The 18,042-nt window shown below is 39.5% G+C and overlaps 1 protein-coding gene across 11 annotated transcripts in view; it reads right to left on the bottom strand.

Moving 5' to 3' along the window:
* Nucleotides 1-785: 785 nt before the first annotated feature.
* LOC144053697 (uncharacterized) overlaps nt 786-18,042 on the bottom strand; it is a 19,844-nt gene continuing 2,587 nt past the window's right edge. For 3 of the 11 annotated variants that reach the window (XM_077568418.1, XM_077568417.1, XM_077568420.1), the window contains exons 2-33: nt 16,957-17,229; nt 16,736-16,850; nt 16,493-16,666; nt 16,283-16,389; nt 16,039-16,176; nt 15,557-15,717; nt 13,804-13,880; nt 13,635-13,698; nt 13,518-13,562; nt 13,217-13,441; nt 13,007-13,096; nt 12,854-12,924; nt 12,036-12,500; nt 10,930-11,021; nt 10,506-10,685; nt 10,277-10,328; nt 10,067-10,169; nt 9,833-9,995; nt 9,144-9,201; nt 8,936-9,076; nt 8,508-8,859; nt 7,190-7,662; nt 6,932-7,084; nt 5,934-6,109; nt 5,736-5,829; nt 4,620-4,697; nt 4,383-4,517; nt 4,198-4,310; nt 3,126-3,198; nt 2,774-3,022; nt 1,970-2,015; nt 786-1,324 (exon numbers count right to left, since the gene is read on the bottom strand). In XM_077568418.1, the coding sequence (XP_077424544.1) occupies nt 1,227-1,324; nt 1,970-2,015; nt 2,774-3,022; nt 3,126-3,198; nt 4,198-4,310; nt 4,383-4,517; nt 4,620-4,697; nt 5,736-5,829; nt 5,934-6,109; nt 6,932-7,084; nt 7,190-7,662; nt 8,508-8,859; nt 8,936-9,076; nt 9,144-9,201; nt 9,833-9,995; nt 10,067-10,169; nt 10,277-10,328; nt 10,506-10,685; nt 10,930-11,021; nt 12,036-12,500; nt 12,854-12,924; nt 13,007-13,096; nt 13,217-13,441; nt 13,518-13,562; nt 13,635-13,698; nt 13,804-13,880; nt 15,557-15,717; nt 16,039-16,176; nt 16,283-16,389; nt 16,493-16,666; nt 16,736-16,850; nt 16,957-17,162 (4,767 nt within the window). In that variant the 5' untranslated portion in view covers nt 17,163-17,229 and the 3' untranslated portion in view covers nt 786-1,226. The other 8 variants (XM_077568423.1, XM_077568419.1, XM_077568421.1 and 5 more) reach the window with 8 other exon arrangements.

The raw sequence follows: 18,042 nt of genomic DNA, 5'->3' as shown, positions 1-18,042 counted from the left end.
GGGGCATCGGCGAGGGTAAAAACATTTGTGCCTTTTTTTTTAAAAAAAATAGATTTTACACAAGAGTTTGGACCAGAATTAGTTTTAGTCATTTTTAATCTTACAGGTTGGTATTTAGGGATCTCTTTGCGATTGACAATTCCAAACATCCGGGCATTTCTACCATTTCCGCAATGCAAACCAGGCTGATTGTATTAGTTAAACGACATTTCAAAACATTTTGAAATCAAAATAATGCTCACAAATCAAATTACAAGGACCCAAAGTCCAATGAGAGCTTTGCTTCACCGTGTTGTGTTTATTATTAAAATATTAAATTATTATTATATTTAATTAAATCTGTAATTATGGAGTATATACCACGGAGGAGGCAGACTTCCGACTTCCTGGTTTTCACACGTCAGCTTTGTTTCCGTTTCCTGTTTGCGACATGTGGGACGCGTCGCAGTTCTTGCGCTTCCGTCTTTGCGCGTTCCCGTCGACGGGTGCGAGTGTGTAATGTGTCTGTCTCAGTTGTCCGAAGCATTTCAAAGAGTTCAGACGCCCTGGTCGGGAGCGCGCCGTTGGGAGGGCGCAGGGGTGGGGGTGCGAGTGTTGGAACGTGGTCATCACTGGCCTGAAACTACGCTGATGTGTGGAACCCGGAAGTCGGATGTCCGTGGCATCTACCTCATACAGCACTGTAGTGTACTGTTGTATAAACCGTACTGTAAAGTTCTGATGGGAACGTTCACCAGTTCTTATTGTCAATGCTTGCTATACTAATAATAATAACCAGAAGACTGTATTTTGTCAGATGAATTCTTTACTGGATGCCAGAAAGATTGAGTACACAGCTGTGGTGCTTTTACTGCTGTATGCGGAAGAAGGTCTAATCTGTCAAAAATGGTTTCAACTCTTGTACTGCATACTTGCCAACTTTTAGATTGTAAAAAAAATAAATAAATCAAGAGATTTTTGTCATCGGTCTGCCAATTACTATTCATGCCTGGTCGTTTCTTTTACTATCCATCCGATGTAATTCTGTCTGCTATCAAAAGCAGAAATTACTTACAAAATGTTCAGTTGGGAGGCGTAGATGTGGTATTCTAATACATGTAATCTACTATTACTACTATGACCTAACATCAGTAAAGAGCACTTTGACCAAGTTAGGTTTCGGGTGGCATTTTAACCAAACCGCCTCCTCCTCGGATCGTCCATTGTGGTGCCTTGTTCCAAAGTAGTTATACCTCACGGTTCTTCTTCAGTACATTCATATACTGCTGCCTTGCCCTAGTCACCGGTGACATACATGCCGAACATGTGTCCAGGTTCACAGAGGCTGAGGAAGGAGGACACACCCTTGTTACACACAATCCCAGATCATTTTTGTATTTCTCTCTATAAGGCAGTTTTGAATATGTTAACTCATTCACTCCCAGTCATTTTCACTGAAGCAACTCTCCTCGCTCCGGCTGTTTTACTGGATTTTGACTGATTTTGTAAGGCCCGCAGATATATACATATTGTTTTCTATTGCTATAAAAACATGGAACATACCAAAAGAAAGATTGGAGTCTCTTCTTTCATCAGGAAAAAAAGTATATTTCTATCTGTCTCCGTTTTGCAGCAATTAGCATTAGAATATAGCTAAGTTTCATCATTCACAAATCGTTTTAAAACAGTAGGAAAAGCGCTTGTTGCAACATGGCACTGGTTGATTTCTTATACTTGGCTGCCATCTGCTGGTCGTATTGCAATAACTACCATTGCTTCAACCATTCTCTTCAGTTCAGAGGCTGCATTAAACTCTTCTGTATGCTCTAGCATAAAAAAATAAAATAAAATAAAAAATTATAAATACATCTTTGAGAGCATGGTAATATTTAAAATTTAAAAAATCATACATTTTTGGGAGCAAATGAGTTAAGAAAAGTATGCTAATATCATCGGCATCAGCGGTGCTGTGCTTCATCGGTGTACTCACGATTGTCCAATTCTCTTGACATGGCTTCGTCCAGGTCTTGCCGCATCTGGAGAAATACGACACAATTGATTAAATTATAGTCACATAATGAATCGTAAAAATAGAATGCAATCATTTTTGTTGTGTTTGTAATTTTATAGCAATGACATTAAAGAAAAATTGTCAGAACTCAGAACTGCAAAACTCCAGTTTTAACTCTTTGACTACCAAAAACGTTAAATAACGTTTAGTAAAATCCTATGGAGGAGTGCCAAAGACGTTAAAAGACGTTTGTTTCAAAACAGAGGTGAAACTAACCATTTTCTATTGTTGATTACTCAAAAACGGAATAAGGGAGAAACAAACTTTTTTTTCTGATGAAAGATGAGAGTCCAATCTTTCATTTGGTAGTATGTGTGTTTCCATAGTCCAAACACATAATTTTCTGTGGACCTTGAAAGATCAGTCAAAAGATCAGTCAAAATGCTTAAATCGGCTGGCACCCACGGCATCCCTTTTCTGAAAACGTCTGGCAGTCAAAGAGTTAATGTTGTTTCCCCACAAAAAAAAAAAAGAATGTCCACAAGGAAAATTACCCCCCACCCCTCAAAATACTACAATTAAGTGTAATTGCACATCCACTCCAATAGGTGGCAGTGGTGTTCGCAGTCAGAGAAAATGCAGTAAGTATTAGTTCCTCTGCAGAGATGTAATTACAACAGTTTTATAGACAAATACTATTAATAGTCCTGGCAGAGCGTTTGTGGCGGGGGGGGGGGGGGGGGGTAAATAATTGAGCAGCACTGACACACTTTCTCCACCAACCTTGGCCAGGTAGTCCTCCACACTCGGTCCCTCGCTTACAGGGCTGAGGGCTTTTGAACAGTGGCATCTGCATTGGACCCCCATCGCGTTGGCTGCTGAAGGCAGAGAGCCTCCGTCCAAAGGGGGCCCTTGGCTCCGTTTCAAACTGAGCACCTCCTCTTCCAGCCGCCTCCTCGTCCTCTCTAACTGGCTGCGCGAGGACACCTCCCTCTCCAGCTCTGCCTGAAGTCCGTTAACCTGGTGACTTAACTGAACAAGTGAAAAAGATGAAGCAGATCGCCCACGTAGCGATGAAACAACCCCGCCTTTCCATATTGTTTTTAATTGCGAGTTCTGCAATAGAGGCACAAACCTTTTCTCTGTCTTCTCCACTCATTTGCTGATCATGCAGTTTCTTTTTAGCAAGTTTAAGTAGAGATTGTAGCCTGAATGCAAGGAGTAAAATACACATAACTCCAGTAAGTGAATACACTCTTCTTAAAGTATTCCTATACTCTAAGAACCACAAAACCCAAACTATTATTTCAGTAATTTACAAACATAATATATGCTACCAATCCTACATTAGGACTAATGTTTAAAAGTATATCTTTGAATAAATTAAACAAAAATTTGATTGATGGACATACACATGTAACTATTTTCTTTATCAATGTGGAAACTAAATGTCATGTTAATGTGAGCATATCTTCACTGTGATTTTTTAAAATGTATTTTTATTGCAGTTGTTAATGTGAATGTGTATTGCTCAACAGTAGGGGTGTGAATTGCCTAGTACCTGGCGATTCGATTCGTATCACGATCCATAGGTCACGATTAGATTCGATACCGATTAATCTCGATACAAATCTATAAATTGATTATATATTTTTTTTAACTCAAATTTAGAAAATATAAATTAGTAAACTTGTACATGTACACTGTATGATTTTTATGAAAATGTATTTATCTGAAAATTCAGGCTTATAACTGAGCCACTGCATTTAACAAACAGGTTGCAGTCTGTTTCATGTTTGAACAGCATTGAAATGAAAGATTAAGGCTTAATGTTCCATTAATATAACATTCTTCCATGCTTAATGTGTGAATCCTAACCATAAATAAGACATTTTGTTGAATATTTCCATAAAAAATTGATGTTTAAAAATCGATTCGGCCACATATCGAATCGATACGATTCGATTGCGTGCTGTAATATTGCGATATATTGCCGAATCGATTTTTTTTCTAACACCCCTACTCAACAGTATGTAAAAGGAGAGCATTTCAGGCTACTTTTACAAGAACTTAAAGCCAAAGACTATAAATAAATAAAGACATGTATGGTACCTATCGTTTATCAACCTCCATTGGATTTTGTGGCAAAATTGTAGTACTGGAGTGTCTAGAGGTGTGACAAATATGACACAAAACTTTGTGCTCACCTGTATATTTCCTTTTGGAGGTCCGAGTTTCTCTTCATCTCCTGTTCCAGACGAGCGTCGGAAGCCCTTTTTTGCTCTGCTAATTCCTCTGCTTTCTTTTTCTCCATATTCATCTGAAACACAACTTGTTACAACATTGCCACCTATCCGGCAATCAATACATCTCGATATGAATGTAAGTCCACCTGGGTGTTCACTTCCTTTTTTTCCTTTTCCATCTCTGCCAGACGTAGTCCTAACTTGGAGCGGCCCTTCAGCTCCTCCTCCCACATGAGCTGGGTGTCCTGGACGTTGTTAGACAACACGCTATGCTTTTGCACCTGAAAAGATGAGCGGGAACCACAAAAACATTTATACAATATAAGTTATTGTGTATTTGCACATTTTCATGTTCAATAACGGTGACAAAACATGCCGCTCACCTCTTTGTTCAGTTGGTCCTCTAATGTAATCTTCTGACTTTGAAGAATGGTCAACAAGTCCTCCAATTGGACTCTCATCTATAGATTAAAAAAAATAAAATAAATCAGGTGAGAGGTAGCGTCTGGTGAGAGGTATAAAATCGTCAGAGAGCGATGACAACTTTCAACACAACAATGTGGGATAGTGTTAATTTTATCAGCCATTTAAAAAATTTGTCTCAGTTTTGGTCCTGTTTCAATCCCGCTTGTTAGTTCTTATCATAGTTAGTCAACCTCATCCCGTTTTTATTTAGTCCATTGTTAGTCAACTCCAAATCTAGCATTTTAGATCATGTTGAACATTTTGGATCTAAAACTATTTCACAAAATGTTCTCATCTTTTTGATGAAAAACAACTTTACACTAAATTATTATACATCAACATGTGGCTACTACGGCTCCATGCTATGAGTTAGTAAGTTAGCCAGCATTAGTTAGCAGTCGGATAAACATTATTGTTGTAACGTTATGGCAGTCGGATTAATGTTATGTTATAACTATAATTGACTCTTTTTTTTTTTTAACCTTTCACCATGAATCATCCTCCTGTCTGTCCCATGTGTTTGTGCATGTTGAACTCACTAGCAGTAGATGTTAAAATGGGGGGTGGGGGGGTCAATGTGTGTCACATGACAGTGTCACAGTGACAAATTATCAGAGACAAAATTTTACAAAATCTATAAATTTTGTCTTGTTTTTGGTCATGAACTAAAATGTCCATAGATTTTAGTCCAGTTTTCATTAAGTGAAGTACATTTTCGTCTCGTTTTCATTAGGCGACGAAAATGCATTCAGATCTAGTCCCAGTTTTTGTTTATTAGCCTAGTCTAGTTTTAGTCCTGTGGAAAATGTGTGTTGATTAAATTATTTGTGTTTATTTTTCGCTGACGAAATTAACACTAACGTTGGAGAAGACAGTGTTGCATGTTAAAACTTCATGTCAGTCCTGCACGGATCATCCCCTCCTCTGCTCTTACTCTGGAAAATTGCTGCCGGTGCCAGTTGATACATAATAGTAACATGGGGAAAAACAATTGAATATGTCATTTGTTTACTTCAATTCCGCAGCGTACTTACCCTTGCGTCCTCCTGAGCCGCCTTCTGAAGTGCATCAAATTTGTTTGACTGTTGCTTTGCAGAAGCCTCCAGCCTGATGTTGTTCAGCTCCAGTCTAATGTGACACACATTGACATGACATTGTTGGGTCAAAAAACATACAAATATGTTAATTGTATTTATCTATCATCATCTATTGTGTTGTGTGTGTGTGTTTACCTTTGCACAGCCTCCTCAAGCTGTCTGGCATTATCATTGGAGGCGGCCGCATCAGCTTGAGCTTCCTTTTGTTTCCGCGTCACAACGCTTAGTTCTTTTTTTCTTTCATCCAAAAGACTTGCCCGCTCCTTCATTTCTTTCTCAGCTAGGATGCATTGGGCTTCTCTTTCCTGCAGCTAAATAATAAAGGCATCTTCAGAAAAATACTTCATGGTGTCTTTTTTTTAATTTATTTTATATCCGTGCATTGATCTTCCGACATTTATAAAGCTGAACTTGAATGAATATTTTTTACTTGTATACAACTGTTTGAACCTTCAAGAACTATAATTGCTCTTAAGGAATACAACAATTTTGGTCAAATTGAAGAGAGAGACTAGGCCAAGAAAGAAGTAGAAGGAAGCAAGTTGTGATTTTTGCATCTTAACTCTTAACACATTTGCTCAGAAAAACGTTGAAAAAAACTTTCTATTTTAAATCTCGCTATGGTCCCAAAGACGTATTTATATGTTTTTAATGCTAGAGCATACAGAAAGCTTTGATTCAGCCTCTGAACTGAAGAGAATGGTTGAAGCAATGGTAGTTATTACAAAAAGTATAGATATTCTTAAGAGTATAAGAGATCAACCAGGGCCATGTTGCAAAAAAGCTTTTTCCCCCAGTGTTTTAGACAGGTTTGTGAATAATGATGAAACTTAGCTATATTCTAATGCTAATTGCCGCAAAACAGAAACTGATAAAAAATAAACTTTTTTTCTGATGAAAGAATAAAATCTAATCTTTCTTTTGGTAGGTTCCATGATTTTATAGCAATAGAGCACAATAGTCTGTGGGATTTGCCAAATCCAGTAAAACAGCCGGGAGCAAAGTGGGTTCCTTCAGTGAAAATTGCTGGGAGTGAATGAGTTAGATGATTTACAAGACCCATGAGCTAACGTGATTTTTGGCAAGTGATGACATCCGGCAAGCACTCAACTGCCGCTCCACCCTTCTCTTACCTTTCCCCTTAGCTTGTCGTTGTCTTGTAGTAGTCGAGTCTTCTCTTCCTCCAAATCACTGCGATACCGTGTGCTGAATTCCAAAGAAGCTTCACACTTTGATAGCTTCTTTAACAACTCATCTAACTCCTGCTGCAGCTGCTTCTGACAACTCTGGGGCCCCAAAACAAATCCAAACAAAAGGCCAAATATTATATGAGGTAAGTCTGGACATTGAAAAAGGCTTTAGGTGCTCCTCTTATCCAGTACTGATCTTACCTGCCTCTCTGTTTTCTCCTGCTCTAACGTACGAACGAGAGTTTTGAGCTCAGATGCCTTACAGGTGAGCTCCTTGTGTCCCACCTGCGCTTGTTGTACCCTTTCCTCACAATCGGTACGAAGCTTGAGCAACGTGTCATCGAAACCCTTTTTGGCGGTCGTCAATGCATTCTCATTGGCAACAGCGTTGTTTTGGGCCTCCTCCAGCTGTTGCCGTAGCAACGTGACTTTGTTCTGAGCTTGGTTTAGGTTCTCCTGCGCGCTTTCTTGGCACAACGTTGCTCGAGCGGCCAGCTCCTTCTCCGACTGAAGAAGCTCGCTCTCACGCTGCATGGTGTTGAGCCGCGCTGTCTTCTCGGCCATCTGGACCTCATATCGACGTACATCGCTCTCCATGGTGTTTGCATGTGCTTTCATCTTGGACAGCTTCTGGGACAGTTTGCTGACGGTTTCACGATGACAGGATACTTCGCCTGGAAAGAAGTAGACTTAAAAGGGAAGTCAAGTTCTATGCAGCCCCACTAGTCTAAATATGGTATTCTGGTTGGTATTGTGTTACTGGACACAATATCGCAATAGTTAAGTAGCAAAATCCAGCCAGTTTTGTCCATCTCAGGGGGCGGCCATTTTGCCACTTGCTGTTGCTTCAGTCAACACCAAGTGGCAAAATACAAGACAACATAGACTCGCGCTTCGGCACCCGCGGATTTGAATACAGTGTTTTCTCACTATAACGTGGTTCCTTTTTGAAGCCTCACTATTTCGTGGATTTTTTTATAGTGCAATTTTGCATGCATTTTTTTATTTTTTTGCAGTAAAATAAAATTTATGAAGGTTTGAACATTGAGAATGTTTAAACGAGAGAGAAATGCGAGAAAATGTAAATGCCTTGATGAGAAAAATGTATAAAATGTGCGGTGAGGGGTTTTAGAGCCTTCATAATAAATGTAAAGCTAACTACTTCTCTGATTTCATTCATTGCGGGTATTTTATTTGGAACCTAACTCCAGTGGAAAACGATGGAACATGGTTATTTGCTGATTTTCTTCTTCAAATGTTTCCAATATTTATTTAATATTAAAACATTTTAAGGGGCGTTTTTTGTGAAAAATGTGTATTGACATCACTGTTGCCCAGGTCTCAGGTAACAACCAATCACAGCTCAGCTTCAGAAAACAGGTGAGCTGTGATTGGCCGTTGCCAAAATGCCCAAGAGGGATAAAAACTGACTAGATTTTGCTTCATAACTCATATTCCACAAATGTAATATTAATCAGAATGTCATGTTTAGACTAGTGAGGTCACATATAATACTGACTTGCAAGTCGCTGCTTTTCCTCCTTCTCTTGAAACAAAGCTTTCTCCATGTCCGACCGAGCTTGCTCAGCCTCAGCAAGGCAGGTGTGGGTCAACTGAACTTCGGCGACTAAGTTGGCGTGGGCCTGTTGCTCAGCCTCCAGGCGGTCATTTGCTAGTTTTAATTCATACTTTAACGAGGTAATGGCGTTGTTCCAATCCAAGGTATTTTGGTTCTCATTGTCATAGGTGAGTCTGAGTTCTTGGCGAAGATCTTCTACCTGGTCCTTGAGGTCCTCATTCTCCTCTGCGAGGCCTCTCTGTTTGGTGCTGCTGTCAGCCTGTAAGCCCTCAAGTTCTGCTCTCAGTTGCTCCTGAAAGAGAGACGAGGGTTGCATTTAAAGAAGACTATGAGTTAACGCTTTAAACTTAGACAGCACTAATAATTACCTCAATACTTTTGCTTCTTTTGCACTCCTCTTCCATCTCCTTCTGCTTGTAGAGCTGACTGTTGACCTTCTGGTGTAAAGCATTCAGTGTGTTGTGATTATGCACCAGAAGCATTTCGGCCTGCATACGATCCTCCTCAAGCTGGGCAGATGACACACAAATGTCATAACAACCAAATGCCTAAGAAACTACTGCGGCTCTTCCTTACCTTCTTAGTGGTACTTTCATTCGACACAATGGTATTAATGGCCATTTTCAGCTGAGCTCTGTTGGACAAACAAGTCAATGCCAGCTATTAATTTCACAAAATGTCACCACTATTATAAAATCAAACTACTGTATTCTAATGTACGGAAGACAACATATTTAATTTTAATGAAAAGAAAATTAACTCATTCACTGCCATTGACGGCTATAGACGTCAAAAATTCATTTAAACTATTTCTATTAGTTTAACATTTTTTTCACTTTTGTTAACAAGAGTAAGAAAAAAAATATTGTACATTTAGACCAGATATAAAATTTGTGATTAATCATGAGCGAACTATTGAAGTCATGGGATTGATTACAATTAAAAAATGTAATCGCCTGACACCCTAATTTTAATAATCTTTTCTTTTTTTGAAAAAAGATTGTTTAAAAAAAGAAAAGATTATTAGAAATTAGGTCACCAGGCGATTCATTTTTTTAAAATTGTAATTTATCACATTACTTCAATCGTTAACTCACGATTAAACACAAATTTTACATCTGTTTTAAATGTACAATAACAACTTTTTTCTAGGTTTTCATACTCTTGTTAAAAGTGGAAAAAATGTTAAACTAACAGAAATAGTTCAAATGATTTTCTTACGTCTAAAGCCGTCAATGGCAGTGAATGAGTTAAGCAGTTGTTACGTGAGGTTTGCGACATCAAATTTCGACTCTATGTTGCTTTGCTCCAAGATATGATTTGCAATTTCCAGTTGCCTAAGCCTCTCTCTGAGAGGGCCAAGGTGACCATTTGCTTTCAGCAAGCAGCGCTCGTCAATGTCCCACAGATTCTTCTTACTTCTGGAGTCTGAGAAATATAAACCAGGTATATGCAAAGTCATCAATGAATAAAACATATTGCTTTCCAGCCAGCAGTACCTGAAGTGACTGCGCCCAGTTTGCGAATATGGAGGGCAACATCAGAGTCCTCTGAAATGACACCATCATCAGTGTCTTTGGATAACTCAATGTCTTCAGTGTTCTGATTTAAAAAAAATAAATATTTTTTTTTTTAAAAAGAGCATTCCATTCACACACGTGGTACTTTGGAGTAAAATACACTAATGAGAAAGTGACAAATAAACTTACTAGGATACTGCTTGGTGTTCTTTTCAGACATTCTGCCGATTGCCATCTGATGCTGACAAACAGAAAAATAGTGGCTACAGTGGAAATTAAAAACATACTTCTGAAACATGGCTTCCATGTAGATAAAAAAAAAAGAAGGACAAATATACTTTTAAAGACAGTCGTGTTTGAGTGGCAATACACATCCAGGATATTCTAAACATTTATTGGCACATGTGTGCACTTATACCTTCCGTCATCATCCAGCAGATCACTTAAAGTGCTGTCAAAGCCAAGGAGATCCTTGCTGATTCCACCGTTGTTGTGAATGACTCTGAGGCCGCATACTTCGCTAACCACAGTAAGCTGCGAGCAGTCCTCAGTCTGTCCATTAAGTCTCAGCTGATGTGCGAGTTGTAATTCCACCCTGCTGCTCCAATGTAGAGAAAACCACAGAATTGACAAGTCAACAATAGTTGCGTAAAATACTTAAAAAAAAAAAAAAACTTTTTTCCCTTGGGAGTGGCAATTTAAGAAACATTTTAAATATTAAGGAAACTCAAGTGTAATGTAAAAGGAAAAAAAGCACAAAAGGGGCACTTGCTAACTTTGTGCATGCCTCTAAGGTGACAGCTTTCAGTTCTTGATGAGAGGGTTCATTTGAATTCACTAACCTGGTCTCAGGTTGCTCATTTGTAGGATTATTTGTTGTCCTTCCACCTGTGTCAAAGAGATCACTCAGATTCTTCATCGTCATAGGAATCACCTGAAAATACAGTAAGATATAACAGTAAAGAGAAATACAGTTGTGCTCGTAAGTTTACAACAGCGAAATCATTTAAATTCACTTCAAATAGTAAACTTTTTTCATTTTTTTCAAAAAGACGCTTCAAACTTTCATGCCACTCCCACTTAATGCTAACCTGGCAACAGCCAGATTGATATCGTGATTTACTCAAGGGAGTTCTCCACAATATCAATCTGGGACTGCCCCACGGTGATTTACTCGGGAAAGGCGGGACATTCTGTACAATGCTTCGAGCTGATTGGACAATGTGGCATTGTGCGCGTTTGTTTTGACCAATCACGGCCACGGATGAAAATGTCATCTTCATTCTCGTCAAGGGTGGTGTTTCGTCACAGCTGCATATCCCGCCCCCCAAACACAATGCCACTCTGTGATTGGTGGAAATGAACGGGCTCGGTACAAGTTGCATTCTCCGGAGTTTGTGAACTCAAATACCGCGAGAATTCATCTTGCAGAGCAACGTTAAGTTAATGCCACACTAAACATTAGAAATAAGAACGCTGGCTAGCATTATGCTAACACATAATGGAAAATAACATTTACGGTTAGCATTGGGTGGCACGACACAGCGGTAGAGTGGTTGTCTCCCTAAACCAGAGGTTGTGGGTGAAATCCCCAGCCCTTGTGACCACGCTAAAGTGTCCTTGAGCAAGATACTGAACCTCCAGTTGCTCGTGATGCTATGTATTAGGTGAATGAAGATTCAGTGTTGAAGCACTTTGAGTGCCTTTAAGTGGAACAGCGCTATAGAAGTACAAGTCCATTTACCCATTGAGAGTTGTGGTTTTAGAACTCTTAAGCTCTTAACGGCTATTCAAACACAAATGGTGTGAAAAAATGGGAAAATCTTTGTTTTTGGGATTGAGATGGAACGGATTAAAATCATTTTCACACATGTCAATGTAGAAAGATGATTTGATATAAAAGTGTTTTGGGCTATGAGCACCGCTGTAAAGCTAACATTAACCTTACCTCTGGTTCTTTCAACTCTAAGTTGTGACAAGGTCCAGCTTTGATCTCAACGGATGCGACGTGACCAGCAGTGCAAATTGTGGTGGCAAAGTCTACGCTGTTCTCCTCCTTTTTTGTGAGAGACTTTGGTGCCTGTGGAGATTCTACTGCTTTCCGAAGCACAATGTTCTTACGAGCGGGCAACTGACAGTCTGCTATGTCCTCATCTTTCAGTGACCTACCCGGGGACTCGACCACAGAATCTTCAGATCCAGACTCCCACTGGCGGTTTTCATGAACTGGACTAAGAGACTCCACGTCGCCTTCATCGCTTGACTCTTCGTAGGTCAAGGAGGAGCCACTCTGCTTTTCTCCGTTAACGCTTCCTGATTTTAGCATAAAACTTTGCACGACATTACATAAGATGGATTTCTCCTCCTCTTCGTCGCTAGGTTTCTCATTCCAGGTCTCAGGTACGGCTGCGTCCTTGTGAGGTGTGTTTGGGAAAAGAAAACAGAGCAAAAAACTAACTTTTACCTTGATACATAAATTGTCTGCAAATTTGATTTCCAATATGAATAAAACTCAACAATAAGTTTACTATACATATCATATCGTCACTGCTATGTGAAAAATATGTACTGTATGTCCATTTTTGTCATTTTTATGTTTTTGGGATGAAACCGAATGCAGACATCCCCAAAAAGGTAAAAATGTAAAAATTGAAGAAGAAAATGGACATAAGTGTTAGTCGCATAGCAGCGACGTTATACTGTAGAACTGGTGCTTTTGATTGACAGATTCAAGAAGGTGAAAAATACAGAGGAATCAAAAGTCACCTTTTGTTGCTGCTCGACAGAATGACGACTACTTCCACCATCCCTTGCCATTATTGACACATCAGGGGATCCTTAAAGAGAGGTCAAATCTTTACGTAGAGAACACGCACTCACTATTCAGACTGCTAAGAAATGGCACATTTTTTACTGTACCTCCTCTTATTGCTTCCTGAAGCTGCTGCTGTTTGTCACTTTTGGTCTCCATACAAAATGAAATCAAACTGTCTTCGCCCCAATCTGTTTCTGAAGAAGTGCAATTGAATGAGAGCGTCATTACAAAGACAACCATGTGCTTGGGTAGGTTTTACTCATGTGTACTTTAAATAGTAAAGTGCAAAACAGGAAATGAAAGGCCCGTCTTACCGTCGCTCTCTTGAATAATCACTTTTGGGGAATGCGGATGTGCAGGTGAACTTGGAGATGCGACAACCTTTTTGTCATCTGGGCTGACTGTTGTTGGCAGAGCAAAGGGCAATTTTGGAGACGCATAAACCACCTCTTCTTTAAGAGATGGACAGGCGTATTCTTGGAATTCCTCTATGCATCCAGACAGACTTCCACTACTGGCGTTGCTAGATTTGTCCATGTCTCATGTATCAGAGCAAGAAACACAGGCTGTTAGTTGGTGTATTTCAGCTTGGGCTGCCGTTTGACATTTAGTTACCTTCATTACAGTCAAATTCTCCAAATCCAAGCTCTTCCATCAATTCTGTCAAACGAACCAAGTAAGGGTTTTAAAGACAATCATGCATGCTATGAAATGAAAAGCAAGCAGACTTACCAAGCTTTCCGGGGCTCTTTTCTTCACATTTGCTCAAAAGTAGCCCCCATCTATTCATGTCTATCTAGTGATAAAAGGGGGAAATGCTAGAGAATTATTATTATTACAAAATTTTTTTTTTAAGTATTTGGCTATAATTAAATGGTATGTGTTGTTGTGTTGGGCCTACCTCTTTTGGTTGAATTTCCTCAGTTCTATCATGTCCAGCTCTTGTATTAACACATTCACTAATAGGCGAATACATGTCTGTTAAACATATCAAAAGCATTAAGGTCTACATTTGCTCTAGATGTCATTTTTCCCTCATGGGACCACTAAGATGAAAGGAAAATACAATGACCTTTACCATATACATCAAAGAATATAAAATGGTATTTCCAGTGCAGAAGTTTGTTTTTTGTTGCATACTTAACCCTGGAGAACCCAAGAACCCTTTTATTCTTTGGAAAATTATGAATTATACATTAAATGACTGTTATAAGTTCACTGAACACCAAAATATATGTTTTTTCAATTTGAACCCTTGTTTTTTGAACTAGCTCAGAGTTGCTAATTTATCAAAATATATATATAAAACATACTCCTAGGCATTCTGCAACATGATATGAAATAGATTAACAAAAAAAAACACAATTTTACCATCTGATGGTTTGCTGAGAAGATGGTTTTGTTTGGATTGATTTCCAGCTCAACAAAACAGCATGTTGCCAGCCATCTTGTCACCACCACTCTGGCTCATGTAAGTGCAATATTCATCCACTAGATGGCCCCATGCAGGGGTCAGAAGTGGCACTCTGGACTTTTGAAGTTAAATTTGTAAAAAAAAAGAAAAAAAAGTCTTTTGTTATATGAGTAGCAGAATTTATAGGGGCCAAATTTGACCCCGTGGGCTCTCCAGGGTTAAAGGGGAAGTCAACCCCCATTTTTTGGGGGGGAGGGGACAATAACATGTTCTCTGCAGTCCCACTGGTTAATATTACGTTAGTGGAATATTAATTAAGCAGCAAAAATCCAGCCGTTTTTATTTATCTCAGGGGGCGGCCATTTTGCCACTTGCTGTTGACTAAAGATGACATTAATGTTGCTCAGGTCTCAGGTAACAAGTTCAGCTTCAGAAAATAGGTGAGCTGCGATTGGTCGGTGCCTGAGCCCTGAGCAACATTGATGTCATCTTCAGTCGACAGCAAGTGGCAAAATGGCCGCCCCCTTAGATGGATAAAAATGTCTGGGTTTTGCTTCATAACTCTTATTCATCCAATTTAATATTAATCAGAATGTCATGTTTAGACTAGTGAGGTCACATATAACATATTATTGTCAAGAAATGTTTAAGGTTGACTTGAACTTTAAAAGACAGGGTTTCAGGTCAAAAGATGTATCATTAGCAGATGCTTTCTCCGTACTTTGGCCTTTGCATCACTTTTGTAGAGGTCAATCGTGGTCTCATCAGTCTATGAAACTTTGTTCCAAAACTTTTGTGGCTCATCGCTGTACTTCTTTGCAAAATCCAATCTGTTCCAAAACACACAAGCTCATCTGTGTGCCACCAAATATTAAACGTTGTTCACTTGCCACAAGTTGGTGGCTTCAAAAAAAAAAGTGCTCCGTCCTGAGTTGCTTAACACATCTGGATGTAAAATACCCCAAAAAATAAAAGCTGGAATTCTGAACTTCTGTCCTATATTAATCTTTGGATTTGTAACCTAAATGTCTTCAGTATACAACAAAGGAACTGACCTTGCTGATACTTTTCCAAGCGACTGCAGACGTGTTTTAAGTTAATCAACCACCTCCAGAGCCTATTAGTTCTTAAACAGCTTTTACTGCTTTGTAAACGCACCACATCTGTGTGATCAGCACTCTAGGTCTGATGAAGTGATGACACACAAGGAAGATATTAAGTAATCAAGATCATGTCAAACCGTCGCCATCTTTGCTGGTGGATGGTCCTCCCCTAATTTCGATGGCTCCGGTAGCGTTGCCTTGCTCTACTCTGACGGTCTGTTCACATTCAACTGGAGGCGCAAGGGAGGCCGCCAGGTTCCTTTTGTTGTTGGCGTGTTCAGTAATAAGGAGGGCGCAGCTACAACAGAGCGATATGAGCATTTTTGAGTTTCAAGCGTGATCACGGAACACATTAAACTCGTATCTCAAGGCACCACTGTAAAATCATAATCAAACTTCACAATTTTTTTTATATTTCAGAAAAGTATCGTGGGAGGGTTGTTGGAGGAGGGTTGACTTAATATATCATACACACATCAGTAGAACCTTGATTTAATGGATTTCAAATTTAGGTTCCAGGATTTGCTGCTGTTGTTTACTAGCTCTGTGGCTAATTTACATACCGACATGTCAGCAAGGGCAAGGACAAGATAAGCTAAGGAAAACAACATAAACTTACGATTGATGGCCATTCATCTCAGCGTAGTGCTCAGCCGATAGTCCTTTATTATCCTTCAGTGTAAAATCGGCTTTAAACGTTAAGAGCATTTGCACCGTGTGCATTTGTCCACTGCCAGCAGCCATAATTAAAGGTGACCTGTAAATTTGTTTTAGAGACCGTGTATAAACAAAACCTCCATTGTAAACAGGTTAAGAGTTCCTTAATCGTGTGCGATATTAGTGTGTCATCGTTTTGCTCCAACCTTTGGTTTTTGTCTAATATATCAACATCAGCGCCTTCCCTCAACAGAAACTCAGTCACTGCAATGTGACCTCCTTGGACTGCCATAGTCAAGGGTGAAAGGCCTTTCTTAAAAATGAGATCACATTTGTCAGACATAATAGCACGATGCATGCTGTTGCATTTTTATGTCTCGTCACATGTGTTAGGGTGGACAGTGAGAGAGAATCACCAGATTTTTCACATTGAGGTCAGCGTCCTTCTTCACGAGCAAGATGGCACAGGAGAGTGCCGGGATTTTAGCAGCCAAATGTAAAGCCGTGTTTCCATCTGCGTCCATCAGGTCGAGATCTGCGTCGTTCTCCAGCAGAATGTTCACACAAAGGTCATTCTGGCATTGCACTGCCTTATGAAAAATCAAGAGCTACTGTTGACAAAGTTGATCTGTATCCGGCATGGAAATGTCTAGGCTCACCTTCATCAAGGCGGTCCTTTTTTGGTTGTCGCATAGATTGATCTTGGCTTGTTTCCCTAAGAGGAACTCCACCACCCCAGCATTTCCAGTGGCGCAGGCCAGGTGAAGTGCAGTTCTGTTAACAGGAGAGAATGTTTCTAATAAAGTTAGCATACATTTTTCTGGCCACATATGACATCATTGTACTGTATCTATGAAATCTTTTTTGGACACTCACTTACCTGTTGTGCTTGTCAACCCTATTGACATCAACATTGCACATGGCAAGCCACCGCAGCTTTGTTATATCACCCAGCCAGGCAGCCTTGTGCAACTTTTCCATCTTCCTTCTGTTCACACTGTAGCCAGCGGTGGGTGGACCACCACTGTCGGCTTCACTACTTGGTGCACGCATCTTGTTGGAGAAGTTGGTAAGTAATTTCTTCATGTTAACACAGCCGTAGCAGAGCAACGTGACTTAATTGACGTAAAATGATGGACGGCAAAACACACTCCTGTAACAAAGTCACACAAGGTTAGTTAATTTTGGTAACTGGATATAGTTTGTCATGGGTATATGAAATACACTAAACTTTCCCTCATGAGTCTATCTAACTCAGTGATACTCAAAAGTGGGGCAGAACTCGGTAAACAATCTCCCTCTAGTGGTAAGCGAAAGAATCACTGAATAAAGTTCAGCCTGCAAATGTTACTCGCAGTCGCAACTTTTCAACTTTTCGAAATCCAGTACAGTACTATTTTTTAAATGCAATTTAGTTGTGATCAACTAACATTATAACGTGATAACTTATGTTAAAATGTGAAGCTTATCACGTTCAATCATTATATTGAACTTTTCTTTTTCCTGTTGTGGCAGAAATACGCTTACCTCATCTGCTGAAATGTAAATAATGACCTGCGTTCTGTCTCGCGTTGAAGCAATGTACTTCATGTAATGTCTTCTTTCGACTGACACGTTCTCACATTCAAACAACAGCAGTAGAGGAGAAGGCTTATTCTAGCCGCTGACCAACATTTGTCACTCGCTCTACCTTGGTCAAATGACATGCAAGTGTTTGTTTACTACTGTGCCATTGAGAAAGGTCAGTTTTGCCACCCGGAAGTAGGAGGGACGTCATGTAAACATGGCAGCCATTAAATCAATACAAAAATAAGTACTGTACTAGCACTCAGTACACGATATTTAAATTAATTAACCAACAGAACGTACTTTACAACAAACATTACATCTGAAAAATCGACCACATGCTAGCCACCTAACTAACACCGTGACACGCTTTGCCAACAGTTATGGAAATTAACATTTA

Source organism: Vanacampus margaritifer, chromosome 6 (genome assembly GCF_051991255.1).
Source record: "Vanacampus margaritifer isolate UIUO_Vmar chromosome 6, RoL_Vmar_1.0, whole genome shotgun sequence".
Taxonomy (NCBI): domain Eukaryota; kingdom Metazoa; phylum Chordata; class Actinopteri; order Syngnathiformes; family Syngnathidae; genus Vanacampus; species Vanacampus margaritifer.
This window is presented reverse-complemented; position numbering and strand designations above follow the sequence as displayed.